This window comes from Neofelis nebulosa, chromosome 5 (assembly GCF_028018385.1).
Source record: "Neofelis nebulosa isolate mNeoNeb1 chromosome 5, mNeoNeb1.pri, whole genome shotgun sequence".
NCBI lineage: Eukaryota > Metazoa > Chordata > Mammalia > Carnivora > Felidae > Neofelis > Neofelis nebulosa.
The window spans coordinates 45,369,970-45,391,665 of record NC_080786.1 but is presented as its reverse complement, the minus strand read 5'-3'; the positions used below and the strand labels follow the sequence as shown (position 1 = coordinate 45,391,665).

Below are 21,696 nucleotides of genomic sequence, written 5' to 3'. Positions count from 1 at the left end.
CCCCGACGCCCCTGTCCCCACCCCTCCGGTTCTGTGCTGCCGCTTTAAATCCCAGAGGCTTGGCGGCGCGCCGCTGGCCGTTGCCCCGGGAGACGGGAGACGCGCGCACCGTAGGGAGCTGGACACCTGACTGGGACTGGCGGCCGCACCCGCCACTGCGCTAGCGGCGACCCTGCTTCCCCCCAGCCATGGCCAACCCGCACCCGCGTCACGGCTCCAGAAAGCCGGAGAAGGAGGAGGTCCCGGAGGAAGAAGAGGAGGAGGAGGAGGAGGAGGAGGAGGAGGAGGAGGAGGAGGAGGAGGAGGAGGAGGAGGAGGAGGAGGAGGAGGAGGAGGAGGAGGAGGAGGAGGAAGAGGAGTTGTTGGTGGAGGAGAAGGAGGGGGAAGCAGTGGAGGGGAAGACAGGGGACGCGGAGGAGAAGAAGCTGGAGGTCCAAGGGACGTTCAGCGAAGAGTACTTCTGGAAAATGATGGACATCGATGACAGCAGTGACGAAAACTCAAAGGCCTTCCTTCCCCGATTAACCAGCATCACCAGCCCCAGCCTGAGCCCGACCCCCACGCTCAGCGGGACGCTGTGGAGCGAGACACCGATCTCGAGCTCACACTCGAGCGTCTCCTCCCAGAAAAGTACATCCCCTGCCCGCCCCTTCCCCTAAGGCTTCCCTGGCCCTCGGACCGCTGGTCCCGCCACTCCAGAGCCTTGGTCTACCTGAGTGTCTGGTTTCTAAACACATGCACCACTCCACACACAACCCAGTCTATCTTGGTCCCTTTATTCAAAGGCACTGAAATCTTGGCTGAGCGTTCTGTTGGCTCACGATTTAGGACATCGGTGTAACGCTTGGTGAGACTGGAAACTTGGGTAGTGCTTCACCGAGTGCATTTGCAATACCTCTATGTGCATTCAGGCCATGATGCTGTTCCCTCCCTCCGTCTCTCTCTCCCCACCCCCTCCCCTCTGTCTAGGCCTCTCTCACACCTCCCTCTCCCTGCGTCTCCCCCTCTGTTCTTGTCTCCCCTTCCCAGTCCCTCTTTCTTTCTCGGAAACACACACAGGAACATGCCGCTCCCGGAAGAGCGGTCCCTTCAGGGTGTTGTGCTACCAAGACAGTCCCGTAAAAAAAAAAAAAAAAAAAAAAAAAAAAAAAAAAATGTGTTTAGGTTCCTATGCTAAAACCACTTCAGTCACTTCCTTAAAAAGAAAGACAGCACTTATTTTGAGTGTTGACATTTCCATCGGGAACATCTTTGTTGAGTAGAAGGTGGGAGGGGGTGTCCCTGGCATTATAGGATGTTTACCAGCATCCCTGGCCTCTAGCCCTGGCTGTGCCGTGAGCCCCCACTCTGATCTGGAACAATCAAAAATGTCTTCAGGGGTGCCTGGGCACCTCAGTCGGTTAAGTGTCTGAATTTGGCTCAAGTCATGACCTTAGGTCATGATCTGAATTCGACTCAGTTCAGTTCAAGCCCCGCATAGGGCTCTTTGCTATCAGCGCAGAACCCACTTCCAATCTTCTGTCTCCCCACCTCCACCCCTCCCCGCTCACGCTCGCTCTCTCAAAAATAAATAACCATTAAAAAGATAAGAAAAAAAAAAATGTCTTCAGAGTTGCCAAATGTCTCCTGGGGGGCAGAAGTTGTCCTTTTGAGAACCACTGATGTAGAAGGAGTGGCTAAATTCGTCAACGTTTCATTCAACAGGTTTTCCTAAGATATTCCAGACATTTAGGAAAGACATGTCTGAAGCGGATTTAGATAGGTAAGAAAATGTTTTGTTTTCATATAATTTTTTGAAGCTGATGATGTTTACTTTTACCTCGTGGATAAATATGTCTGGAAGTAGAGTAAAAATAATCCAGGGCACTTACAACCAATTTATTAAAAAAGGATTTTTAAAAATCTATTACTGTTAGACACTTTGGGGATAGAGACACAGTCCCTGCCCATCTGCAGCTTATTATCTACCTACAGAGAAGGCATGCCCACTTGATATAACATGAAATAATAACACTGTACAACAGCAAGTGCTCTGAACGTTTAGGACATTGGTCTCTATTGGCGAAATGAGACCGTGATTAGACACACCTCCTGTGAAGGAAAGTGGAAATTATGGTCTTATTTTTTTCCTCTCTCTTTTTCTTGTTGTTATTGCTATTAGCCGCCAAGCACAGGAAGACACCAGAGAAATACCTTTTGGAACATCTTTATAAATCTTTATAAAGCTGAGTCCACGATCTTGAATTACTGTTCACTTAAGCTTTGCTTTTACAAGCAACTTTTAAAGTCCTAAGCATAAACAGGATTGTTCTGTCCCGCTCTTCTGTTTTTATTTATCCTTTTAATTCAACTTCAAAAATAATACATGTACATGGTTAAAATATTAAAGTATACAAAGGTGTAAAATAAAAAAAAAAAATTCCATGCCCTTCTTCACCCCCACACTCCCACCCACCAGGGTTAACATATTGTTAACAGCTTATTTTGTTTCTAATTTTATGTTTATTTATTTTAAAGATTTTATTTTTAAGTAATCTCTACACCCAACATGGGGCTCGAACTCACAACCCCAAGATCAAGAGTTGCATGCTCTACGGATTGAGCCAATGCACTTCTACTTCTATCTTTCCTCTCACCCTTTCTTCTCCCAGTTAACAGCAAATTATATATTTTATAAATATATGAATATTTATATATTCATATAAAGTCATATAAATTCATATAAAGTCATATTACTTTGCCAAGTTTTATTGTATTTGTATTATATTTTATAATCATAATTAACTCAATACAGGTTAATTCTGAAAATTGAAAAACAATCAACAATACTCACAATTTCATGCTAAGAAGCCAATAATGTGATTGGATTCTGCACAAAACCCCAGATTCCTATGTCCATAAAACTTGACTCCTGAAAGGAGAACTTTTCAACTCTCAGTTTTTAATTGTCTTCAGCTTTCCTGATTGGGGTTAAAGGGCCACACTTTCCTGATTCCCATATTGCTTTCTTTCTTTTATTCCTTTTCTCTTTGCTGGAGAAACTCCAAAGGTAATTATTTCACGTAGATCTCATGGGGAGTCAGATTCCTGAGTTCTTGCCTGTCTGGAGATTCCTTCATTTTTACCATCATACTTAACTAATAACATAACCTGGCATTAAAGAATACATTGAAAACCATTTTCCTCAGAGCTCTGAAGACATTGCTTTTTTGCCTTCTAGTATCCGGTATTGCTGATCAGTCTGATTCTGAAACACTTCTGATATTTATTTCCTCCCCTTCATGTGTCTTCTTTAGAACTCCTACTAGATGGCTATTGGCCCTCTTGGATATCAAGATTTTTTGTATTTATGATAACATGCAGCCCTTGTACAAAAGTTTTTATTTTCGTATTCATATTTGTAATTTCCAAGAACCCAGAATTTCTTTCTGTTCAAATAGTTATTTTTTAATCTCTTTTAAGGGTACTTTTATACTAAGGTTCTTTTTTGTTGTTGTTCTTTGAAGTTCTTTTTTCGGGATTAATTCTATTTATCTTGGTCTTTCTCTTTTATGCTATTGATTGCCCTTAAGTAACTGGCAATCCTTCATTATCAATTTGTATTTATAAATGAATGGCCGGTAGGTAACCAGAATGGAGTCCTTCTGCAGCTGAGTAGCTCTTAACAGGGTGTATCTGGAAGGCTGACCGTGTCCTACGTGGGTGGATGGGGGATGTCAGAGGCGGCAGCTTGTGGAGCGTTGGTAGGAGGCAGGCAAGCTGCATACCCCACTATTACTGGAGTTTGGATAAGGACACTTCACTGTGTGGTTGGAGTTCTTCACGAATTTCACTTCTGGGCGGGATGTCCCCTCCTCCTTTCTCATCCAGGCCTATTGGGCAGCTTCTGTGTAACCTCATACTATGCTCTGCTTCTCTTTCACACCTACAACCTCCTGAGATAGGCTGCCCACTCTTTGTAGGAAGCAGCTTGGGGGGCTTTATCTAGAAATAAAAAGAACAGCTGCCTGGCCAGCTGCTCTGAGATGACTCCCTCAACTCCTCTGACTGCAGTCTCCAGTCCCCTCCTCTCTGCATTTGGTTGAGTCTGAGCTAGGGACTTCCCAGAAGAATTTTACTTACTTCTCTTGCTTTGAGCTGTGGTGTTCTCCACCCTGGTTTTCCATCAAACTAAAGCCATTTGTTTTCGTTCTTTTGGGACTTCAATATTACTTGTCTACCAATGACACCTTTCTTATTTTCCAGGGCTATTTATTTGTTTATTTGTTTGTGTTTGTTATTTCAGTAAGATCTAGGAAAAGAAGGGAAGGAGAATTGGGTGCTCAACTGCCATCTTGACCTGGACTTCCTATTAATATGGGAGCCTCTCTTTACTTGATCAATTTCTTAATTTCTCCTCATAAATCTTCCTAAGATGCTGCTTTTATATTTCAAAGCATTCTTTGGTGAATTTGGTGAGATTGTGTTTTGAAGGAAATCTATCCTTAAATGTCATAAAAATCAATCAATATTGGCTCACCTTCTATGTTTTATTGCCCTATTACTATTCTGGTTGAAAATGGGGCCAACTATACATGGCAGATAAATACGGAGAAACACAGGTTTTGAAGCCAAACAGGCCCAGGCCCCATTTGCATCTGGCACAATACCGTTTTTCAGGGGTTCCCTAGAGTCTCAGTTTCCTTGCCTGTAGAGGAGGGAAGATCGATACATGCCTTGATTAGTCTCTGTTAATATCAATGAAATCATGTGAATAAAGCAACTACTACGAATGTACCACTCCGCAGTCAGTTCTCAGGAAATGTTCATTTTGTTAGCCTCCATCATCTCGTCATCTGCCACCCTTCCGCAGAATTTCAGAAACAATCTCTGGTGTCGGTTTAAGGAAGGCAGAGAGACCTAGAGGAGCCACGTAGGTCTGATTTTGTTCACCACTGAACTGGAAAAAAGGCCAAACGTTCAATGTTGTCTAGGGATTGCTCCTTAATATTCTTTTTTACCCTCGGTCCCTGTAGCTTGTTTGGGAAGTTAGACAAACAGGACTCCCCCAGAGACTTGCACAGGTGGCTTTGGCTGAGTCGTTCTTCGCTTATTACAAGACAGAGTCATTTTGGAACTAAAGCACCCCACCGATGCAATGTGCCAAGGAACAAAGCACCAAGAAAGGAAGGTGGAGAAAGAACTAAGAAAGGTGAAAAAGTGACAACCCTAAAATTGATTCAATCATTTGAAAAAATGTGATAATTTTAGAAGATCCAGCAAATCATCACAATTTGCTAATCGTGCAAAATAATTGAAATTCAAAGAGGCAAAGGAACTTGAAGCACTAGTTATTACTTACTTGTTACCAGTAACAGTCATTGTAACTAGTAAAAGTCAATACGTTTCTGCCTTCCTATCATGTCAATGACAACTCAAGTAACTGAACTACCTGCACAAAGAATAAATAATACAAATTGTTTGATTACAGCGCATTTCACTTCAACTCTTAAAAAAAAAAGTTTGGGTTATTTTTAGGCTACTTAATTGGGTCGCCTGGCTGGTTTAGTCGGAGGTACATAGGGCTCTTGAACTCGAGGTTGTGAGCTCAAGCCCCATTTTGGGTGTAGAGATTACTTAAATAAATAAAACTTAAAAATACATAAAAATAAAATGAATAATATGTCTCATTTAAATTCAAGTATATGTTTAAACACACACACCATCACCACCACCATCAACACACATGCACAGACATAGTGGTCGTAATTTACTCTCTGGGGGGAAAAATATGGTATCGGGAGACTCCAGCACTTAGAAAGGAGTACTTTCCCTATAATGCAAACACACTGTGCCTGACTTTACTGAGAGGTAAGAATGGAGGAAAATATTTCAAAGAAAATAGAAAGCCGGATCTTCTACCTACGTGTGTTACTTGATGGCTAAATGTGCTATATTTGGAAGAATGGCTAACAATTATGTAGGCATACTCACAATTAAGATTTTGTCTCAACTTCAGGACTATGTATCACAGTTTGTATCCAGGAATTCCAACGTCAGTACAAACAGAAGAAAGCTGGCTTCAAAAATTTTCTGGCAAAAGGCGGCCAAGTGAGTAGTTTGATTTCTTAGCTTTTGCTCAGAGATGGGATTGCACATCAGAAAGAGCCTAGCTGCAGGCACTGGGGGAGAGCCAGGTTTGAATCCCAGCCCAACACAAACTGACACGGAGATGAGGGCCTCATGGAGTCCCAGGTTCTTCCCCTGTCAGTAATAATAGTAATACTTCTGTCACAGAATTTTTATGAAAAGCAAAATGAGATTAAATAGCGAAGCCCTTTGGCATTTCGTCTATAATAAATGCTAATGTTTATGTTCTCATAAAAAAAAAATCTGCCATTCTATGTTGATGCGTATCTTCATTTTTTATCAAAGCAGTAACATGCACGCTGTAGTCTAAATGTCAGCCATCAAGAGATAGATAATACAAAAATTAAAATTTTAATTTATCCCAGTATAAGGATTTATGAATAGCATTTCCTGGTAACTTTTGTATTTGTTTTATGTCACCTATTCATCAGATGTTTATTGAGCACCTATCATATGCCAAGCACCCATCATAGTCCAAACCCTGTTCTAGGGAAATGGCAATGAAAACAAAAACAAAAACAAAAAAACGAAAATGCCGGTCCTCGTGATCTGGCATGAAAGTGTGGAGGGTGGAGGTGATGGCGAGAGAGATCATAAAAAATAAGGAAAATAAGGAAATATATATAATATATAATTAGGTGATAATATATGTATTATATATACATTATATATATTATATATAATACATTAAGTGCTAAGGAGGAAAAGCAGAGGAAAGGATGGAAAATGTTGGGTGGGAGGGGTAAGTTTACCCAGGGTGCTCAGGGAAATCTTTACTGAGAAGCTAAAATATTTGAGCAAAGACCTCAAGGACATGAGACAGTGAGCCAGGATGATCTTAGGGAAAGATTATTCCAGGCACACGGACTAGCAGGTGCCTCCCCCTAGAACAAGGAGGCAGTTGGTGTGGTTGCGGTAAAGTCATCAGGAGGACAACTGAGGGGGGATAGGGTCAAAAGACTAACTGAGGACCAAATCTTTTTCAATGGGAATGAAGTAGAAAGATCCCTGAGGATTTGTACAGAAGAGTGACAAAATCGAACATAAAAAGGGACCAAATATTAGGCAGATGCTAATAATTCCCAAATTAATCTACACAGTGTAATTCTGATGGGATGTTTCAATGGAATTTGACAAGTCGATTTGTCGCCCTTGCTTCGCAGTGTTAAAAGACAAACTGAGGTATTTTCAGATTTCTAAATTTGAGCAAACATGAATGGAATGGAGCAGTGCCAAACTGGAAATAGGTGGGAGGGCTTCCCAGACAACAGTAAGGAGATTTTTACAGAGAAGACACCAGAGCAAAACGAGGACATTTTTTGACTGGCTATGGCTTAAGGGGTTGTATTACTTGGGAAAGCCTGGTTGGCTGTTCGTGGTTGGCTGTTCCTAACCTTGAGGCATTTACAGACATTGACTCTGGCTCAGGTTTCAGTTTGCTTTCCTAGGCTACACACGAAGGCATTAGGGCCACCTCATCTGATGGCCACTTGATTACTTTAACAGCAGGAACCTAGTGTAGCTCTCCATTTCTTTCAGACCTTCTTTTATAGCCCTCCCCCCCCCCCCCATATAGGACTCGTGCAGCTCTTACTAGTTTATAGTCTTGTATTGATGTAACAATTGGAAACTTTTTTCCTGTTATATTTACTAATTATTGTCAACAAGAAGGAAATTATTGATTTCTATGTATTAATCTTGTATCAGACCCCCTTGCTGAAATTTCTTATTCTAATAGTTTCTAAGTTGAAAGTCTAGGAAACAATTATATTTCCTGTAACGGCAACTTTATCTCTTCTCTAATTCTTTTACTTAGCAGTGTATCGTGGATATCTTTCCATGTCAGGAAAGATTGATCTAATTCAATGAAACAACGGCATAATATTCCCTTATATACAGTTATTATGGCTTATGTAATAAAACGGATTGCTAGGTATTTCAGAGTTGGTGTGGTTTGATGTTTTGAGCTCGTCCCTATAACAAATAATGCCTTAATAAACATCTGTGTGCATTAATTTTTTCATACCTATACTGGCATTTCTGTTGGACAACATGCCTAAAACATATTCAAAATTTTTTCAGATACTCCACATAGGAAAGCACATCACTTTCTGAAGCCCACCTCTTTCTCCAGTAGCAGTCCTTGCCGCCCATGGCTCTGGGAGGAAATGGGCCAGCTCCCCCCCCCCCCCTTTACCCCTGCCCCACTGTAGGTTGATCTCACTGGTTTTCATCATTCCAATTCTATCAGCTTGAATCTCCTAGACGGTTATTCCAAGTTGCTGATGTCCGCCTTCCCCATTTCTAATACTGGCCTGGAATCTGTGGAGGGAATAATCCTCCTGGTTGAGTTAACAGTCTTGAGTTAGAACCTCTAGCACCCTTCTACCTGAAAAATCTTTTACAAAATAACAGCTAGAAGGTAGACAACATAGTACTTTTAAAAACCAGAAAAGGGAACACCTCGGTGGCTCAGTTGGTTAAGCATCCGACTCTCGATTTCGGCTCAGGTCATGATCTCACAGTTCGTGATATCCAGCCCCGCATCAGGCTCTGTGCTGCCAGTGTGGAGGCTGCTTGGGATTCTTTCTCTCTTGCCCTCTGCCCCTCCCCAACTTGTACTCGCACACACACACTCTCTCTCAAAATAAATAAGCTGGAAAAAAAAGCAGAAAACATAAGAGTCTGCACCAATGTTTATAGTCAAGTGAAGTATGCATCTCTGTAGTATGTTAGGACTAGAAAGGAACAGGGAAACCTTTTTCGATGTGATAGATCAGTGGTGCCTTCCCTCTGTTCCTTATTGTTGATAAAATGTTATTTGGAAAGAGCAAAAAAGTAAAAGGTCAAACACAAATAAGGGTACTTACTTTTCCAAAAGGCATATTTTCTTTTGTATTAAACTTCTTTTCTACTTTGTCAGGATTGATGACAAGTGTATGCTCGTTTTACAGGGAAGAAAGTACCTTCTAAAATTAAGGAAACTGAACATGAAAATCTGGCTTCTAAGTTAAGAGGTAAATAGATAGAGTCCTTCCCTCTGCCGGCAAAGGCAAACCAGCCTTAACTCAGACAGTGCACACCCCCTCTAGAAAAGCCCTCCCCTAAGAATATGCTCAAGAAGGTGGTGAAAAGGTTTCAGGGCATTTAAACTGTGTGTGTGTGTGTGTGTGTGTGTGTGTGTGACACAGGGTAGTGGGTTAGGAGAAAATGGAACACACTGTACTAAGGTTTTAAACTTCCTTTCTAAATTGATGCTTTTCTCTGCAGAAAAATGGGTAATTAATCCAGAAGAGCAAAAACTGAATGTTTTATGTGAGTTGGAGGTAAGAAATGTTTATCGGTCCAATAGTACACAGGGTTCGTTGTAAATATCACTTATTCAAACGTCGATTCTCTCTTTTTAAAAAATGTAGTTTAAAGAAGACTTCATAACACTGTTTGAGCCAGCTCTGAAAACACTGCCCAGCATTGGGCCACCATCCATTCTGAAATTCAAACAAGAGAGTTCCAATATAGGCATTAACTTCAAGGTGATTTTAATTCATATTATTTTTAAATTTGAAAATGTTTTTTATTGATAAATGATGTCATAAGCCACATGATGATTTGCACACAAGACAGTGAACATGCTTTTCAAAAAATACACGAAGAGCTCATTTATTTGGAATAGCACTTAGGGCGGCTGTGTTTGTTTCCTGGGGCTGCTGTATCCAAATACCACAAACTGGGTGGCTTAGAACTGTAGCAACTTGTTGTCTCGTCGTTCTGACGACTAGAGGTTCAAAATCAGTATGTCAGCGAGGCCAGCCTGTAGGGGAGCATCCCTCCTTGCCTCTTCCTAGTTCCGGTGTGGCCATCAACCCTTGGCTTTCCTTGGCTTGTGGCTTCTCCATTCTGATCTCTGCCTCAGTTGTCCTGGCGTTCTCTGCATCTGTTTCCAAATGTCCCTCTTCTCCAGGCACACCACTTAAATTAGATTATGTAAATTATGTAAATTATGTAAATTAGTTACAACTTCAACCTATCTTTTCAGGGGACAAAATTCAACGCACCAGAGCAGTGGGGGACCGAATGGTGGTATGATTATTTGCAAACTCGGGTGACCTGGCCATGTGGAGAGAACAGCATGCTCCCCAGATTGGCACCCCCTTATTTCTTCTGGGGTCTGCTAACGGTGCAGGCTTATCCACTGGAAATAAGAGCCATCAATTGTGTGAGGCTGCGCCCCACAGATGTGTACGCAGGGTCGATGGGAACGCTGTGTGGACACAATAACGTGCTGCTCATTGCCGCTTTGTGCAGCACATTAAACTATGCAAGTCTCACAAGGAGTTGCACACTAAATGTCATGTAGTATCAGTCAATATTTGTTCTTTATATCTGTCCATGTTTCTAAACTTTATGGCCACCCTATAGACTCTTCAGGCTGAAATTCTTTTATTCAAACCTAGCTCCTTTCTCTTTCTGAACCGCAGAAGTTTGTAGTCAAGGAAGTGTCTCGAGTTTTCTTCTGCTGACACCCGGAGATGGTCCTACACATGAGGAAAGCCTTGTAGCCTTTCTTCCAGGGAGTTGTGCCTGCATTGGCACCAAGGCAGGGCTGGCTTCTCCTGGATCTTGGGCAGATCCTTCAGGTCCGCCTAGATGGGGCTTTGACACTAGTGTAGTTCAGGGGCGGCAGTAGCTGGCTCGCCAGCTCTCCTCTCCAGCTACACTGTCTCCAGGAGCAGATTCCAGCCCCACTCATGGTCTTTGGAAGAATCTCCACCTTGCTTCCCCCACAGGTGAAGGGGTGAAGGGACCATGGGCTGAGGAGCTCATTAGCAAGACCCTCATATGGAAGGGTTGTGGATGGCCTGGAATCGCCACACTCTTTTTCTGCCTGCTCCGTCACTTAGGTGACAAACTACATGTGTCACCGCCATCTCTCTATGGTGGGGCTTTACTCTCTAAGGGTTCTGCTGTCAGTGATGTGCAGTACTTGCCATTGGGTAGTTTCGGTAACCTCAAGATTCGGGCCATCACTCTGGTGGTGAATGCCTGGCCGCACAGGCCCCCTCGCCACCCTTTGGCCCCACAGTGGCCATTTTGCTAGTCCCAGAGAATGGCAAATTACAGCTGGCTTGGTAGCATTCGTGACCTGCGACTCATACATGATGTGGGTTTTTCCTGGAGGCCTGTGCTAAGGCTGCTTGCTTGCCCAAGAACCCCTGCAGTCACAGTCGTGACCTCAGATCATAAACATGGCCATAGTGCACCAACCCTTGAGCCCCTAACTCCCCTGCTCCCCTGTGTCCTGTTGCTTCTCCGGGTCTCCCCCACCCCTTCTGAATTACCTTCACAGCACAGTCAGGAGAATCCAGAGCCCCAAGCTGGGGCTAACGCATTATCCTCTGTCTCGTGCCTCCAGTTACACGCCATAGCGCCCCTCCCCCATGAGGAACTCGGCTGTCAATAGTAAAGTCATTTGTGCAACTTTCTTCTTGCGATGAGGAGACATCCTAAGGATCCACAAGCTCCTGATGGGCTCAGCTGTGCTCTGGTCAACGGTGCCAGACAGAGGCCCTCAATACACCACCTCAGCCTCTTCAGTCCTCACCAGCCCTTGAGTAGAAATAATGTCTCATTACTGGAATACACAGATCTTGCTAGCTTGGTGCCTTCTGGTAGAGGATCTTAGCCCCCTGAAAGTTCCCCACCAGCTAGTTCAGGGGGCCCCCAGGGATTCCGGCAGGAGTTCTCAGGCAGGTTGGCACATAGCCCACCAGCCCTGCTCTCCTTCTGGACTTTTGCTGGCCCTGCCCAGAGTCCCAGCAGCATCTACTGCGCCCAGGGGCTCTGGGCCCTCTTGTGGGCACTCATTTATTCTTGTTTTCCTCTCTCTGAAGGAAGAAGAGGAGGAGATATCGCCCACGTGTGAATTTTGTGGAGGCGATCTAAAATCATTTCTTTCCAATATGGATGTTTACTGTGACGATGATAGCTCTAAACCAATAGAAGATGTGAGTTCTAATGCAGGTTCACTGAGGAAATGGTGTTATTTTTAAATTTTTTTTTTAACGTTTTATTTATTTTTGAGACAGGGAGAGACAGAGCATGAAGAGGGGAGGGTCAGAGAGAGGGAGACACAGAATCTGAAACAGGCTCCAGGCTCGGAGCTGTCAGCACAGAGCCCGACGCAGGGCTCGAACTCACGGACCGCGAGATCATGACCTGAGCTGAAGTCGGCCACCTAACCGACTGAGCCACCCAGGCGCCCTGGAAATGGTGTTATTTTTAAACACATGAAGTGTTTCCTCCCCCGCACTGCAAGTCTTAAAAGAGTTACATGTTAGCTGTTGGGGAAATGCAAATCATAATCACAATGGGATACCATTCCATACCCGCTAGGATGGCTATAATCAAAAAGACAGATAATAACAAGTGTTGGCAAGGATGTAGAGAAACCGGTGCTCTCATATACTGGAAAGGGGGAATGTAATACGGTGTAGCCACTTTGAGAAACTGTCTGGCAATTCCCCCAAAAGTTAGAGACATAGTTACCTATAGCCCAGCAGTTACACTTCTAGATATATACTCAAGAGAACTGACAACATACACCTACACAAAAACTTAACACACAATGTTCATAGCAGCATGAGTCCTAACAGCCAAAAATGAAAACAACCCAAACATCCATCAACTGATGAATGGGTAAGTAAATGTGATGTATCCATACAATGGAGTATTATTTAACCATAAAAAGAAATGAAGGGCTGATACATGCTACAACATAGATGAACCCTGAAAACATTATGCTAAGCAAAAGAAGCCAATCACAAAGTACCACAATTGTGTGATTCCACATATATGAGCTGAACAGAACAGGCAAATGTATGCAGACACAATTTAGCTTAGTGGTTTCCAGAGGCTGAGGGGAGAGATGGGAAGGGTTAACGGATAAGAGTTCGTGTTCTAAAAGTTGGCCGCAGTGATGGTTTTGCACAACTCTGTGAATACACTAAAAGCCATTGACTAGTACATTTGAAATGGATGAATTGTACGGTATGTGAACTCTATCTCAATCAAGGTGTTACTAGGAAAAAGCTACCATAGATTGTTATCCAAATTTCATTAGCCATTTTTGCCCCCTGTAATTATCTTCCTCTAGGACTAATGAGATGAACATGACCTCTTTGTTTTCCAGGTCTCCTGTTGTAGTTATTTTCAAAATCTGATTGACTACATCTATGAGGAAAAACAAAAAATTCAAAGCTCTAAAGCTGAATTAATCTGTATTGACCCTCATGCAGCCCATGGCAGTGAACTTGATAGACTCAAAGCAAAGGAAAAAGCCCTGCGGAGGTAACATTGAGCCTTTGATATTGAGACTCAGGCCCGCTTAAGCTTTTTGTAAATGAACCTTGTTTTTTCAAAATATTTAATTTTGAAGATGTGTTCTCAGTAATGAAATAAAAATTGGCCAAAGCAAACCTATAAAAATTCCTGGTGGGGGGCGCCTGGGTGACTTGGTTGAGCAATCGACTCTTGATTTCAGCTGAAGCCAGGATCCTAGAGTCATGGGATCGAGCCCCACGCTGGGCTCCAAGCTGAGCCTGGAGCCTGTTTGAGATTCTGTCTCTTTCCTTCTGCCCCTTTCCCCAATTTGAGCTTTCTCTCTAAAATTAAGAAAAAAATTTAATTTGTTAAATAAAAATAAAATAAAATTCCTGGTAGATGTTATTGAGATTCAGAAGCTCCCAGAAACTCTGGAAACTCACCAATTCAAAGTAGAAATTTACCAGGGTGCCTGGTTGGCTCAGTCAGCGAAGTGTCTGACTCTTGATTTGGGCTGGGGTCGTGATCTCACGGTTGTGGGATCAAGCCCTGCATCAGGCTCTGTGCCGAGCATGGAGCCTGCTTAGGATTCTCCTCCTCCCTCCCTCTCTCTGCCCCTTCCCTGCTCGTGCTTTCTCTCTCTCTGAAAATAAATAAACATTTTTTAAAAATAAAAATAAAATAAAGTAGAAATTTACCAATTGTGGGGCGCCTGGGTGGCTCAGTCGGTTAAGCGTCTGACTTTGAGTCAGGTCATGATCTCACGGTTCGTGGGTTTGAGCCCCGCGTCGGGCTCTGTGCTGACAGCTCAGAGCCTGGAGCCTGTTTCGGATTCTGTGTCTCCCTCTCTCTCTGACCCTCCCCTGTTCATGTTCTGTCTCTCTCTGTCTCAAACATTAAAAAAATATTAAAAAAAAAAAAAAAAAGAAATTTACCAATTGCAAATTCTCAGGGCAATTTGGAATTCCCATATTGGAGAAATTTGTTGAATTTGTTGCCTGAAGAGAGTAGAAACTTATATGTATGGATTAAATGCCTGGATTCACAAGTAATAATAGATAAAAATAATAATGGATAGTATGTAAACAGTTAAAATTTGTACTAAAATTCTGTTTTAAGCTTCAAACACATTTTGGATTTATACAGCATATTTTTTAATTTTGTAGAAAACAGGAGCGACAAATGGCCAGACAATTTGCACTAATGACAAATGAACAGACTAATTTAGCTGAAGACGGTGAGTTCCTCAATGCTGGTGTTATGGGTCAGTTGTACATCAGAAAGCTCAGATGTTTGACCAAGAGCTACAATTGGTATTTTAAAAAATATATTTAAAATGTTCATTTCAGTCAATGTAGCAGTTAAAATGGCTCAGAAAGGCTGGTGTTTCAGCTTTCTGGCTTTCAAAGTTTTTAGTCTTCAGCTTACTATTGTTATTGACTGAAATAAATTAGCAACATCTATAGAACACTTTACAGATAGCTGAAAAGAGCTTACTGAATTCATTGTCTCTTGGTTTATTAAGCACACATTCCCTTCTGTTTTCAAGCTGGGATATGGAAAAATCCGTCAAAAAATAAATCACAATTGTTTCTTCATACGTGGACCAGTATGGCTATAGGGTGGGTGAAATGGAAAGAGCACTGATTTTTAGAATCAAGTTCTTGATTTATGTACTTGCTTTTCTCCTTATAGGCTGTCCGATTTGGGGCAAAGTATTTAATCTTTCTGAGCACAGGCTCCTCCTCTACCACTCAGAGCTATTGAAAAGTACTTAGAGGGGTGCCTGGGTGGCTCAGTAGGTTAAGTGGCTGACTCTTGATTCCAGCTCAGGCCATGATCTCATGGTTCGTGAGTTTGAGCCCTGCATCAGGCTCCAACTGACAGTGCAGAGCCTGCTTGTGATTCTCTCTCTCTCTCTCTCTCTCTCTCTCTCTCTCTCTCTCTCTCTCTTTCTCTCTCTCTCTCTGCCCCTTCCATGCACTCTCTCAAAATAAACAAACTTAAAAACAAACAAAAAAAAACATTAAAAAAAAAGATACTTAGGAAAGATATACATTTGTTTTGGTTTAAACTAAATCCCTGGTATAAAGTTCCTTAATATTCAACTATTTCCTACTAAACATAAGGCCAGAAAATTCCACTTAATGAAAATCATCATTCTTTGCTTAACAAGGGAATGTCTTTATTTTTTAACAAAAGAACACACTCACTTTAATTTAATGAAAAGCCTCATTTTTCTGCCATTAAAAGAAGTCTGATGAATCAATACATTTGTAATAAGGTTTGAAATTTCATTTTACAAGAGAGGTTTTGGAAAATTTAAAACAAATATGTGATTCTTTTCCCATTAGAGCCAAAGCACTTAAAAACAATTTCTTACCAACTTTCCGTGGATATTCCAGAAAAAGAGCTATTTGATGACAGACTACTTGATTTCCAACTAGAAAACAGAAACATATCCATTGTTTGTTGTGATGCTAGAATAGCATGTGGAAAGGTAATTATCTTGCCTTTTTGTTTTGTTTTTTTTTACTTGCTACTCTTTAAAATCAGTTTTACCTGAAGTTGTAAAAGCTGTCATAATGAATATAACAGGTTGGCTACATGACACATTTAACTCTTTGTCAAGAAGAAATGGTACAGATGTGGCTTTTTAACTTCTACTAGACTTTAAAACAATGTTTTTACATGTTTTATGGTAGTCTATTTTGGCTAAAGCCTTTTTATTTTAAAATGTGATTGTTGTACATTAAAAAATGTTTCGAACGCTTAAAAACTAAAAAAGAAGGGGAGAGATATCACCAAAACCTCAAGCACTTTCCCAAAACCATTGTTAATATTTCAACATGAACAAACTGGAGAACACCAAAGGAAACAAACCCTTAAAAGCAGCAGAGAAAAAGAAATTCTGTTTATATTTAAAGGAAAAGAGTTAGAGGGCTGCCTGCATGGCTCAGTTGGTTAAGCATCCAACTTTGGCTCCAGTCACGATCTCATGGCTCATGGGTTCGAGCCCTGCATCAGGCTTTATGCTGACAGCTCAGAGCCTGGAGCCTGCTTCAGAGTCTGTGTCTCCCTCTCTCTCTGCCCCACCGCTCACACTCTGTCTCCCTCTCTGTCTCAAAAATAATAAAACATTAAAAAAAAATAGAGAAACTGTCAGATAACCTCCCAACAGCAACACTGGAAGTCAGAAGACAGTGGAATGTCTTAAAGAAAATAGTGGTCAATCCAGAAGTTGATAACCAGCTAACATATTTTTCAAGAAAATATGGCCCCCCAAGACACTGTCTGGTAAAGTGAAAGATAATTTGTCACTAGTAGCCCTTCACTAAAGGAAATTCTAAAGAATGTACTTTGTGTCACTGGATGATCTGAGATTCAAGAAAGATGAAAAGAAAGTGGTCCATAGTTTTTATGGATAAAACTAAAAGTTGGCTAATAAAACAACAATAATAATAGCTTATGGCACTTCAAAAAACAGAAAAGAATAAAAATACATTTAAAAATAGTACATGATGGGAAATAGGTTAAATGTAATTATGGTACTATAAAGCCCTTGGTTTGAGATAAGGGCAAATATTAAAGCTTAACTTCAGACTTTGATAAATTAAGTTTGCTTGCTGAAATTTCTAGAGTAGCCAGAAAAAATAACAGAAGCAGACAGTATAAGTTCCAAATGCATAGAGACAGAACAGAAAATAGGATTATATATTTTAATTACCCCCCTTCCAAAAGACAAAATTGCATAAGGGAAAAAAAAACACATAACAGGGAACATATAGAAAATATCAAGGAATGTTAGTAATTATATGTAAATAGACTAAATATTCCAGTTAATAGACAAAGAATGTCAGATTAGTTCTTTTTTTAGGGAAAAAATTCCAACTAGATAGTTTATAAGAGACACATCTAAAATATAAGGATACAAGAAGATTATAAATAAAAATTATGTATCATGAAAATATTAAAGAGTATTACTAGAGATAAAGAAGATTACTTCATAATGATGAAAGTTTTAATCCACCAGGAAGATACAACATTACAAAATATTTTTCCCAGTTTAAGATAGGCTCAAAATATGTAAAGCAAAATTTCACAAAAGGAAAAACTTTTAAATCCATAATTATAATGGGATATTTTAGCCTACCTGTCTCAAAAATTGCAAGGGTTATTAGATAAAAAAAGTAGTAATACAATAGAATATTTGAACAATCCATGTAATAAATTTGACCTAATATTTATGGATTGAAAGATTAAATATTTTAAAGATGACATCCTTCCCAAATTGATTTATACATCCAATGCAACTGCAGTCTGTTGAAGTATAATTTATATACAGTAAGATTCACCTTTTTCGGATGTACAGCGCTATGAATTTTGGCAGTTATGTAACCACTACTACAATCAGTATATTGAATCTTTCCATTGGGCTAGAGCTGGTTTGTAATCTCCTGTTTTGTTTTTACAGTAAGATGTGAATAAGGTAAAAATTAAAAAAAAAATTCAAACAGATATGTAATGTCAGATCCCTGCCTGAAAACTTTTATCAAGTTATCTGCAGGGGTTAGGAATACTCTTTAATGATTCCTAAGGATTATTCCTGGTCACTGTTGCAGGGCCAAAAATTTATTTATTTAAAAAAATTTTTTTTAATGTTTATTTTATTTTTGAGGGAGAGAGAGAGAGTGTGAGTGGGGAAGGGGCATAGAGAGGGAGATACAGACTCTGAAGCAGGCTCCAGGCTCTGAGCTGTCAGCACAGAGACTGACACAGGGCTCAAACCCATGAATCACGAGATCATGACCTGAGGCGACGTCAGACGCTTACCCAGCTGAGCCACCCAGGTGTCCCCCAAAAATTTAAATTAAGAAATACTTTGTATCACTGTCTAGCAAGCAAAGGATGCTTGTGACTATCATAATTGATGTGTTATATCTGGAACAATTAATGGTTAAGGGTCCTTTCATTTTTCGTGGTCAGATCATGAGGAATGAGCTCTTAGAGAAGCACTACAAACATGGGAGCAAGTTTCTGACTTCATTTCCAGATGGAACAACACAAATATTGTATCCTTTCAACAAGTTATTTTTATTAGTTTTATTTCTTTACAAAAATGATATAGAAAAAATATATAGAAAACTATAAAGAAAAAAATAGTTATACCCCAAATCCCACCACCCAATGAAAAGCTATTAACATCTTATATAACTTTCCTATTTCTTTCTATGAGCATATATATATTTTTTTCATTTTTATTTATTTATTTTTGAGAGATAGAGTGTGTGCACAAGCAGGGGAGGGACAGAAAGAGAGGGAGACACAGAATATGAAGCAGGCTCCAGGCTCTGAGCTGTCAGCACAGAGCCCAATGTGGGGCTTGAACCCACAAACTGTGAGATTATGACCTGAGCCAAAGCTGGACGCTCAATTGACTGAGCCACCCAGGTGCCCCTATATAATTCTTTAAAAGTCAATTCTTCAACTAGTTATTCATATTTTATAACTTTCCCTTTCTGCATAATATGTAATAATGTTATGAGTATATAATATGCAATAAATATAGAGATACATCACCATTTTTATAACCATAAGGTATTTAATAATGGGGATGTATTATAATTCATTTAACCTAACCACAAAGGTTGTTTCACTTTTTTTTTTTTTTTTTTTTTTTTTTTTTGCTACTATATACAACAGCTAAATGAACAGCTTTGTGCAGACTTCTTTGCGTACTTATCACTTATTTCCTTGAATTAAATGCCTAGATGCCTCGGGGTAGAAATTCTGGGTAAGAAATTGCAGATAATGGGGCACCTGGCTGGCCCAGTCAGTAGAGCATTTGACTCTGTATCTCAGGGATGCGAGTTCAAACCCCACATTGGGTGTAGAGGTTACTTAAACACATACACACACAAACAAAAAACCTAAAGAAATCTGAATAAATTATTAAAAAAAGAAATTACAGGCATTTTAAAACTTTGGTAGACTTTCTCCCCCAGAAAATATGTACCGATTTACACATCTGTGAGCAGCACATTATTTTTTAGTACAAAAATTCAGTATCTGTTTTATGAAACGCTAAGTGATTCATCACTTGAACTTCTGCCTGATGGCCAAGCCATTTGCTATTCTGACATAAAGGCCATTTAATACTTTCAGGAAAGTAAAAAACAAACAAAACTATAAAATGAGGTGGGCTTTTTGGTGACTAAAGGCCCCAATTTTTAGGAGAAAGTCATGTTTAGTCATAGTTTCCTAAAAGTCTAGTCAAATCCCAATAATCAACCAGAAAAATAACTTTCATGTCATAGGAATTATAATGAAGTTTTAGTCTGTAGGCCCTATGAGAAAGAGTGCAAGTTTTGTTTTAAATAAATACATTTAAATAAATACAGTACATTTTAAATAAATCCCCCCTTCTTTTATTATTATTATCAGTTAATTCCCTGGCTTTAATTCTTGAAGGCCATGGCTGCTTTTCAAAATGATTCAGAGTCAATCTTGTGGTTACTTCACCTCTGGGCTTCTGATCAGCTTAGATAGGACTGAGTATTAATGGTAAATTATCCTCAGTAGACTTTATTCTTTTTGATGCTATTGTAAATGGAATTATTTTCTTAATCACACTTTCAGAATGTTCACTGCTAGTATATAGAAATACAATTTATTTTTATATGTTGGTCTTGTAGCCTACAACCCTGCTGAACTTGTTTGTTCTAATATATTGTTTTGTGGATTCCTTTGGATTTTCTAAATACAAGAGCATGTCATCTGCAAACAAAGTTTTACTCTTTCATTTGCAATCTGGATGCCATTCATTTCTTTTTCTTGCATAAAATTTCCCTGGTTAGAACGCTTAGTGTAATGTTGAATAGAAGTGGGGAGAATGGACATTTTTGTTTAGTTACTGATCTTAGTGGGAAATCAGTCTTTCACCATTAAGTATGATGTTAGTTGTGGGTTTTTGTTAGACACTCTATTAGATTGAGGAGTCTCCCTTTCATTCCTAGTTCACTGAGTTGTTATTATGAAAAGGTGTAAGTTTTTGTCAAATGCTTTTTCTTTTTTTTTTTTTCTTTAAAAAAAATTTTTTTTAATGTTTATTTATTCTTGAGACAGAGACAGAGCATGAACAGGGGAGGGGCAGGGAGAGAGGGAGACACAGAATCTGAAACAGGCTCCAGGCTCTGAGCTGTCAGCATAGAGCCCGACGCAGGGCTCGAACCCACCAACTGTGAGATCATGACATGAGCTGAAGTCGGACGCTTAACTGACTGAGCCACCCAGGTGCCCCTCAAATGCTCTTTCTGTGTATACTGAGATGATTTTTTTTTCTTTTTATTCTATCAATATAGTATATTTCATTGATGGATTTTTAGATGTTAAGCCAACCTTGCATTCCTGGGATAAATTCCTCTTTATCTAATACTATATAATCCTTTTTATATGTCACTGGATTCCATTTACCAGTATTTTGTTGAGGATTTTTGTGTCTTGTAAATATACTTTGATCCCATAAAAAGCATAAAATCCTTTTTGTAATAACAGTAACTCCCATTCTAGGATGGTTTCAAAGGGCTCTCTCATAAATTTATACCCAGAATAGTCAAGGACCATTAGAACAACTCAAATAACCTTATCTAATCTCAGCTACCCATCTGGAAACCTAGCCATCATCCGAGTGCCCAACAAAATAAATGGCTTCACTTGTATAGTCCAAGAAGACATGCCCACTGACCCTGCAATTTTAGCATTGCTAGATTCTTCTGGCAGAATTTCCTGCTATCATCCCAATGGAAATGTCTGGTAGGCTTCTAAGTTTCTCTTGCTGTCATTTGGCTGGGGGGGGGGGGGAAGGGGGCGGTGGGGGTGTTGTGAAATTTCATTTTTTCTTTTATTTTTTCCAACTCTATTGAGATATAATTGACATTCAACATTGTGTAAATTAAAGGCATAAAATGTGTTGATTTGATATACTTGATATATTTCAAAATGATTATCCCATTGCATTATCTAACATCTCCATCACATCACATAATTACCATTTCTTTTTTGTGTTGAGAACTTTTAAGATACACTCTCTTAGCAACTTTCAAGTATATATACAGTATTACTAGCTATAATCTCTATGTTGTACATTAAATCCCTAGAACTTATTCATCTTATAACTAGAAGCTTTCTTTTTCCTTTTAAATGGCTTTAAGATTGGGGCGCCTGGGTGGCGCAGTCGGTTAAGCGTCC

At 40.1% G+C, this 21,696-nt stretch overlaps 1 protein-coding gene across 2 annotated transcripts in view; it reads left to right on the top strand.

The window, feature by feature from the left end:
* Positions 1-96: 96 nt before the first annotated feature.
* Positions 97-21,696, top strand: part of ERICH6 (glutamate rich 6) — a 29,365-nt gene continuing 7,765 nt past the window's right edge. The window contains exons 1-12 of one of the 2 annotated variants that reach the window (XM_058730213.1): positions 97-630; positions 1,705-1,762; positions 5,999-6,090; positions 9,084-9,146; positions 9,400-9,455; positions 9,546-9,662; positions 12,021-12,134; positions 13,319-13,476; positions 14,616-14,686; positions 15,804-15,949; positions 18,436-18,521; positions 21,106-21,261. In XM_058730213.1, the coding sequence (XP_058586196.1) occupies positions 189-630; positions 1,705-1,762; positions 5,999-6,090; positions 9,084-9,146; positions 9,400-9,455; positions 9,546-9,662; positions 12,021-12,134; positions 13,319-13,476; positions 14,616-14,686; positions 15,804-15,949; positions 18,436-18,521; positions 21,106-21,261 (1,559 nt within the window). In that variant the 5' untranslated portion in view covers positions 97-188. The remainder of the gene's footprint in view (positions 631-1,704; positions 1,763-5,998; positions 6,091-9,083; positions 9,147-9,399; positions 9,456-9,545; positions 9,663-12,020; positions 12,135-13,318; positions 13,477-14,615; positions 14,687-15,803; positions 15,950-18,435; positions 18,522-21,105; positions 21,262-21,696) is intronic. The other variant, XM_058730214.1, reaches the window with a different exon arrangement.